At 33.2% G+C, this 8,910-nt stretch overlaps 1 protein-coding gene across 1 annotated transcript in view; it reads left to right on the top strand.

Moving 5' to 3' along the window:
- Positions 1-641: 641 nt before the first annotated feature.
- The window catches only part of SI (sucrase-isomaltase), a gene marked incomplete at its 5' end in the record, with an annotated part of 81,336 nt that continues 73,067 nt past the window's right edge, over positions 642-8,910 (top strand). The window contains 5 exons of the mRNA XM_084872645.1: positions 642-759; positions 2,423-2,550; positions 6,703-6,820; positions 7,120-7,229; positions 8,181-8,332. Coding sequence (XP_084728771.1) covers positions 642-759; positions 2,423-2,550; positions 6,703-6,820; positions 7,120-7,229; positions 8,181-8,332 — 626 coding nt within the window. The remainder of the gene's footprint in view (positions 760-2,422; positions 2,551-6,702; positions 6,821-7,119; positions 7,230-8,180; positions 8,333-8,910) is intronic.

The following is an 8,910-nucleotide window of genomic DNA, read 5'->3' as shown; positions in this document are numbered from 1 at the left end:
GAAATTCTTAAGTAAAATATGCATAACAGTGTTTCTTTAATATACTGTACCCTTGTAAAATTAAGGAACATAGTACAAACTTGAGGATTTTTAGACTTGAAAAATGTTCTAAAAAGAGAGCAAGGCACACTTGCTTGGAGATCTCTTTTTTTTTTTTTTTAATATATTTTATTGATTTTTAACAGAGAGGAAGAGAGAGGGATAGAGAGTTAGAAATATCGATGAGAGAGAAACATCGATCAGCTGTCTCTTGCACACCCCCTACTAGAGATGTGCCTGCAACCAAGGAACATGCCCTTGACCAGAATCGAACCCAGGACCTTTCAGTCCACAGACCTACGCTCTATCCACTGAGCCAAACCGGTTTCGGCTCGGAGATCTTTTTAAAAATTATTTCATCTTAATGTGCTACTAAAATACACATCCTGAATTTACTCCCTTTACTTAAAATTGAATGTGTAGTTTACATTTTTCCACTGTATATTATTTTAGATTGTAAATTTATGGAACTGTTTCCAGCTCTGCTTGTGTTGTGCTTGAATAAAAAAAAAGTGTATATAATTTTATGATAATTTTTATGGCTTTTTGTAGCTATGTATTTTATATTTTAAACAAATATTTCTTTTCTTTTTCTTTTTTAGATGGCAAGAAAAAAGTTTAGCGGTTTAGAAATCACCCTGATTGTCCTCTTTATTATAGTTACCATAATAGCTATTGCCCTAGTTGCTGTTTTAGCAACCAAGACACCTGCTGTTGAAGGTAAGTAGTTAAAAGGTAAGTGTTAAAAATAATTGCACAATATAATGAAGTTACAGGGATGTTTACTCCACAATAGTTAGGCTTTTGGAAAAGTAGTTTATGAGATGAAAATTATAAAAAACAGATTTGACTAAGTTATGCAATTACTCCAACTTATTCTATCTATTATATCCTAGTTATTTCAATGAAGAGCCATTGTAATTAAGGAATCTGTGTGCTTTCACATTAATCCTCTTCCCCACAGTGGGCTGCTTGGGAAATAGCAAAGAGGCAAAGGGATCAAGGTGTTAATGAAGGGGGAATAACTGTCTACCAGGAGACTCTTCCAATTAGTGGGAAGACCTGGGCTTATACTCTGGCTTTCAGACACTTGCAAAGGGAGATGGGAAATTTGGAGGAGTACCTGGTTTGTTTTAGATTGTTTAAAAAGAGAGAGAGAGAGAGGGAGAGAGAGAGAGAGAGAGAGAGAGAGAGAGCGAGAGCGAGAGCGAGAGAGAGAGAGAGAGAGAGAGAGATTGAGAGGTGGCATGAGAAAAAAAGAAAGAGACCAGGGAAACAAGGCTTGTCATGTTTACTTCTTTATGAATTATTTTATTCTAATTTAGAGTGGATGAATACTACTCTGGTCAACCTAATCTACTTTCTCTTTTCATCATTCTATCTTGACCAAATCAAAACTGGAATGGATGTTAAGTCATCTTCAAAGTAACTGTAGTTAGCACTTTCTACTGCTCTTAGTCTTTTGTTTTTCTTTTCCCAGTAAACCAAAAGCTCACTCCATTGTGAAGCAACCAAATTAAGCTTACCCACACCTGATGGCTAGAAAGTTCTCTATTATATAGACTAGAGGCCCAGTTTATGGAATTTGTGCATGGGTAGGGTCCCTAGTGGTTGCTGGCCACAGGGTGGGGTCTCCGTTCTCCCGGCTGCCTGCTGCCACTGTCAGCCAGGGCCTCCCTTTGCACCTGCCTAGGCCTGGCGTCATCTGCTCACCTGCTCCACCATCCAACAGAGGTCCCACTCTCATAGGGTGTCCATTGGGGCCAGCAGCACCTCTACTGCCACCTACTGCCAGCCTTGCATCACCAATGCCCACCATGTTCCACACCACCCCCTGGTGGTCAGCACATATCTATCTCCCGGTTGGTCCATAGAGATAATTTGCATATTAGCCTTTTATTATACAGGATTTGGGATTTATTTTTCATTGCTATTCCCTGGTTTCTCTTTTCATTACCTCCAAGTATCTTCCTTCTCCTACATTTTTTTTTAATTTCTTTAATTTTTGTCTCCTTCTCTACATTACCTTCCCATCCATGTTTCTTCATCTTCTTTCTTCATCTATACCAAACAAGTTGTAAACATGGTGGGAATGTACTTTTTGTTTCCTTTTAAAATCTACTTCAAGACCTTCTGTGAATATATTTTGTGTTTTGTTTTGTTGTTTTTTCTGAAGAAACAGTCAACTGGCCCTTCATCTGAATCTCTTCCTTTTGAGGACTAAGATCTGAATTTGTGGGTTCTAATTTAATGCCACGTTTATTTTGTTTTATTTTATTATATAAAATATCCACACATTCTTTCAATGTAAAGCATTCACTACTTCAAAATATGAAAAAATAATATAATATTACATTTCATTTTATTGACATTTCCCCCCCAGGAGCTACCAGTTCTACTTCAACTCCGGCAACAACCACTGTGCGTCCGGGGCCAGGAAAATGTCCAATTGAGCAATATGATCCTATCAATGAGAGAATAAACTGCATTCCAGATCAATTCCCAACAAGGGTCTGTAAATAAGTTTTTAATATTTTTAGGAACAGATACATTCATAAATGATATAAAGATATTACCAAATATTGATTCGATTCCCATATTTTTGAAGATATAGCCATTAATTAGGCTGCATTCATCTTTTTAATATAGTTCTGTAAAAACAGATGAGAGATAATAGAAATAATTGAGCTTGCTTTTCTGTATCTCTATTCAATTTTAAAAGTTAACATTTTTATACTTAACAAGATATTGTTAATTTTATAAACCTTCCTAAAATTCTAACCTCTCAAATAAATTTATTAAAAACAAACTACCACCTTTGACAACATATGACACTGAGAGAGAATATTTATTCTCAAATAGAGTATTTGTAATGGCATTAAGAGGTATCAGTGGAAAATAAAGTAACATGGTTTGAATATTGTTAAATTTTTTTTTTATTTGGTAATTTGGAATAAGCTGAAATAGAGATAACTAAGGGTAACTGAATGGATTCATATAACCTTAAGTTGACTCTTCCTTGGTCTTCATAACCTGCATGGGAATAAGGTCAATGAGTGCGAGTGTGTCTTTGTGTATTTACCTTTTTCAATATCTATATATTATAATGTATTATATATGTAATATAAATATTATATATTAATCATCATAATATTATATACCATTATACAATGTATTCAAAATATATTATATATTTTCCTATTATATGCCTATTGCATAATATGCCTAATATATTGCATATCTCTATAATATGCAGATAGTATGCATATATATAATCTGTTATACTCACAACATATATCTCTAATATGCATATCTGAATCTCACATACTATTCTAATTAATTTGATATGAGAACTTTAAAATAGGTGAGATTTTTTTTTTTCATAAGAAAACTTTAGGAATAGTGGGTTCTAGTCCTTAATAACTGAGAAAAATAGATAAATATCAGTGTTTAATGTGACACACTGAGAAAATTGGACATATATTTTTTAAGCTAATATTCTTCTTAGGAAATAATTGAAGCTTAACATACAATTCTGTTAGAAAAAAATTGGATTAGTAGGATCTTAGAGAAACAACACTTAAAAGTCATTGGTTTAAGGATTATATGCCTACTATTAGTCTTCAATGCAGTCTGTTCAGCTGCTAAAGAGTGTTTTCAATGTGAAACAAATTAAACTTATGAATTCAATAACTTTTAGTTAATCTATTTTATATTTGTCATTTAAGAATAAAAGGTGAACTTCAAATGGTGTTGTAAGAAATAACACCACCCAGAATGTATTTATTAGTCAGCTAATAATTTGATGACTTAAACAATAGACATTTATTTTCTCACAATTCTGGAAGCTAGAAGTCAAGATGCCATCATGGTTGGTTTCTGGTAAGAGTTTTGCTGGTTTTTAGATAGCTGCATTCTTCTGTCTTCACTTGGATCTTTCTTCTGTGAAGAGAGAGAGAGAGAGACTTTTTTTTTTCTTAAGAGTATACCAATCCTATCAGATGAGCCTCACTTAATGACATCATTATTTAACTCTAATTACCACCTTACAGTGTTTATCTCCAGATATGGTCTCATTAAAGGTTAGAGCTTCCTACATATGAAGTGTGTGTGGGGGGAGGGGCACAATTCAGTTCATAAAAGAGACTCAACCCAGTACATATGGTTACGTATAATTCTATATGTGTACTTATATACACATAAAATAAAAGTAAGAACATGAATTTATTTTATATTTACCTACTAAAGTTTATGCCCATTGGTGAATATTTAATGTTTTAATTGTTTTGCCTTGTCAAATGAAGCAGAAAGAAAAGTAACGTTAGAAGAGGAATTAAAAGTAATAGGAGCAAATGCCTGAAATCCTGGAAAAAAAAAAAAAAAAGGCAAATGATAAACATAACTAACAAGTATCAAAATCTATAAAAATACCCCAAATTATTAATATATTAAGAGGTGATTAAGATATAATGAAGTGATATACATTTTAAATTTAATATTTTGTTGTATATACCCATGTTTCCCCGAAAAATAAGACATCCTCCAAAAATAAGACCTAGCGCATGGAAAGATAAGACATCCCCTGAAAATAAGACCTAGCGCAACTTTGGGAGAAAAAATTAATATGAGACACTGTTTTATTTTTGGGGAAACAGGGTATGTGCTGTGTTGAATGATGTTGTACAGTGTACACAGATTTATGTTTAAGTAACCTCCTTCAGAGATAGGTCTTTGCATATGGACTTGGTTAAATGAGGTCATACCGTGTGAGGGTGGGCCCTAAATCCAATGACTGCTGTGGTTATACGAGGAGGGCTGGCACACAGAGGACCACAGGGAAGAAGGCCATGTGAAGATGGAAGTAGAGATTGCAATAATGTATCTTCAAACCAAGGAATTCAAGGGTTGCCAAGAGCCACTCGAGGCTAGGAACAAACGTGGAGGCCTTGAGGGAGCTTGGCTCTGCCAACACTTTGCCTTAGGAGTTCTAGACTCCAAAACTGTGAGAGAATAAGCTTCTGTTGACTCAAACTACCCTTCTCATGGGTGTCACACTGCTGTTGAAAACTCATGCAATATGTTTTAAGGAATTTCATGTAACCCCATTTTACCAAATATTTTTATTTTATTTTAGCAAGATAGGTTTATAATTTGCTTACTTATTGTCTCTCGTTTTTAAAACTTTCCACCTTTCTAAATAAGTATGTGTATGTCTAATTTTACCCATTTTAAAAATATTTTATAAATAAAGACTACTGTAAATGACAATTTTTATACAATCATTTCTTTGTATTGCTGGAGTATTTCTATAAGTTATGTAATTAGAGATACAGTTGCCTGATCAGCCCAGCCAGCATGGCTCAGCAGTTGAGCATAGGCCTATGAAGCAGGAGGTCATGGTTCAGTTCCCGGTCAGGGCATATGCCTGAGCTGTGGGCTCCATCCTCAGTGTGGGGCGGGCAGTAGGCAGCTAATACATGATTCTCGCTCATCATTGCTCTTTCTATATTTCTCTCCCTCTCCCTTCTTCTCTGAAATAAAAAATATATATATTTTAAAAATTTCTTGATCAAAAGCCACACACACTTGAGAATACATAATGTACATGTATGTATGTGTGTGCATATTTGTGGGCATACGCACACATATGTTTATCTGATGCCACTTTAACTTGATGTTAAAAGAAATAAGATAGAAGATTACATGTATACATCATATAGCTTTTTAAAGTGGGGTTTTTTAACTTTTTTCCAGACAGATAGCCAAGAAAATAAAAATCATAGGTGATCAAGCTATGAATGCGTCACTTTATAAAACTTAAAATATTAAATACATTTTAGTTATACCAGTGTTTATACATAACATCACTCCGTGGCCCAATTTTTTATATAACCATATATAATTTTTCTCCTACTCCACACAATTTTTCCATATAGATAATAAAATTACTGAACATACAGTATTTTGCTTTATACATTGACTATAATGGCAGCCACTAGTTGCAACACCTGGTACATGCACTAGTTTAAATAGTTGAAGTAAACTTTGAACTAACAATTAGCTGGAAATAAGTACATTACGTATATTATGTAGACTTGAATTCAGGGCCATATCATCATCTTTGTGGAATCACTTGCCCATTGATACATTGAAATATAATACATATTTTAGGTCTTCTGCATTGACTGTAATGGATTTTAGTGACCCAGAGCAGTGGTCAGCAAACTCATTAGTCAACAGAGCCAAATATCAAACAGTACAATGATTGAAATTTCTTTTGAGAGCCAAATTTTTTAAAACTTGAACTTCTTCTAATGACACTTTTTCAAAATAGATGTGCCCAGGCCCTGGTATTTTGTGAAAGAGCCACACTCAAGGGGCCAAAGAGCCCCTTACAATCATGTGCACGGGTATGGAAATTAAATAAATTCAGAGCATCAATCTCTGATATGATGTAATCAATTCAATGGATAAAATATTTCTATTTCTTTCAAATGAGAGAAAGAAAAGAATAAGTGGTCTGTTAACATAGATAAATAAATAATAACCTTAAAGAACATTCATTTAGACATTTTTTGAGTGAATGAATGTTTAAGAAAATAGAGATTCACACAAACGATAACAGTACTAACCATATAATTCCTTTTATAAATATTCTATCAGGCTACTTGTGAATCGCGAGGTTGCTGCTGGAGACCCCAGAATACTTCTGCTGTGCCTTGGTGTTTCTTTGCAAATAACCATGGCTATACAGCTGCGGATCGTAAAGACACAAATGCTGGTGAGGATTGTTCTATCACGGTGATCCAATATCATATATTTGAAGTGGAATAAAAAAATATGCTTTAAATTTTTCTTTGGACAATATATTAAATAGGATCCAATGGAAAGTACGTATTCAAGAATGTGCAAAATGATAATATTAAGAATTTATTTTTTATACTAGCACCTTCTATATTGAAAAAGAGATCAATATTTGTGATAAAATCAGTAAGATTGCAAATATAAGAAAAACATTCAATGATTATTCATCTTTGTAAATAAAGGCATGACACATACTGACTTTTTTGTTTCTTTAAGGACTTGAAGTCCAATTAAACAGGATTCCTTCACCCACAGTATTCGGAAATGACATTGACCCTCTTGTCCTCACAACTCAAAACCAGACAGCCAATCGTTTCCGGTTCAAGGTTTGGTTTTTGAGATTTCCTTTTAAAACGTTAATAATGAAGAGCGAGTTATGAGCATACCATTGATTCTACCAAGACATTTGCTCTCTCAAGGAATATTTACTCGCTAGCAAAGGACTAATTGGACTAGTTACTAGACTTCCCTGAGCTGGAGTACTCCAATGTAGCATAGATAATTCCTCAGGCAGTATTTTTGGAGACTTTAATAAAGTAGTCATTATAAAATACAGTATCTTAAGAACAAAACGCAATAAACTGTAGTAATTTTTATTACAACTACAGACTGTTACTAAGATTTAGTTTAAATTTTAATTGAGAAAGGGGTTAATTGTGCTATATAAATGTGACTCATACTCCCTAGTTTTTTTTATTGCTATCACTTATATTTGTGATTTTAAACAAACTAGCTTGTGTGTGTGTGTGTGTGTGTGTGTGTGTGTGTGTTTGTTTGTTTTTTAGTAGTAGTATACTAGTATGGGCTTTCTTATTTGAAAGTGAAAACATCATCTCCTGTGTATATTACCTGTTTAGCAAAACTTTCACAGGAATTAAGGCATTTTTTAAACAAAATTTAAAATCATTGTGGGACTCCTAAGGGGTAAATAATGAAAAGCAACAAGAATGATTAAATTTACAAAAACCTAGTATTCAAAAATCAATATTTCATAATACTATTATTAGTTTTTTTATATCAGTCAATAAAAGTCTTTATTTTATGCACAGTACTTTTATAACCAATTCTATTTATTTCTTAACAACGTATGCAATTTATTTTGCGCACAGCTACTCCACAATGTTAAAATTAATTTTATGGCTAGATTAATAACTCATTTATAAATTATTAAATGTATTAATTTCTATTTGAAATTTGAACTTAATATTTAATTCAAAACTGGAAAACTTAATAAGAGTTTTGAATAAAATAATGCTAACTTGTTTAAATCTTTGTAGATCACTGATCCAAATAATAGAAGATATGAAGTTCCTCATCAGTTTGTAAAAGAATTTACTGGAACGGCAGCTGCTAACACACTGTATGATGTGCAAGTTACAGAAAATCCATTCAGCATCAAAGTTCGTAGAAAAAGCAACAATAACACTTTGTAAGTAATTGGAATTATCTTTTTAGTTTTATACATGGTTACATAACTACTCAATTTTATCCTATTTCAGAAATAGGAAAACCTTAATTTTAAATCATTTTCAGAAAGAGTAACTCTCCTTCCAAAAGAGGATGGTGTACATCATTGTAAAGACATATTTATGCAGAGATTTTATTTTCTGCAGATGAAATTTACAAAGACAGGCCAACCACAGTTGAAGAGGGACAGCATCAATGACACGTGTTAGCCTCGCCTGTATTTTCACATACGTAGAACCCCTATCGTGTCCTTTCCCTATTATTTACCTTAAGTCTGCTGTCAATTTATTGGATCAACTAGCTCCTATTCAGAGAGAGGCTAATTTTTATAGTAATGTTAAAGGTCTTTTCTTATGTATGGATATTAAATGTAATATAACATCGAATGCCTTCATTATGAATGTAGTGTGAGGAATATTTGAGAGAGAATTTAGTAATTTTTCAGGTAAATTCTTTTGCATCTCCAAGAAAGGTGAGTTAAGCAGTCAGGATCAAGTCTCCACAATTGCCTCTCTTCAATATCCTATCTAATAAAGAGGG

This window comes from Pipistrellus hanaki (assembly GCF_964339955.1).
Source record: "Pipistrellus hanaki genome assembly, chromosome: 2".
Classification (NCBI taxonomy): Eukaryota; Metazoa; Chordata; class Mammalia; order Chiroptera; family Vespertilionidae; genus Pipistrellus; species Pipistrellus hanaki.
The sequence above is the reverse complement of the archived record's forward strand: the minus strand, read 5'-3'. Positions and strand labels throughout refer to the sequence as shown.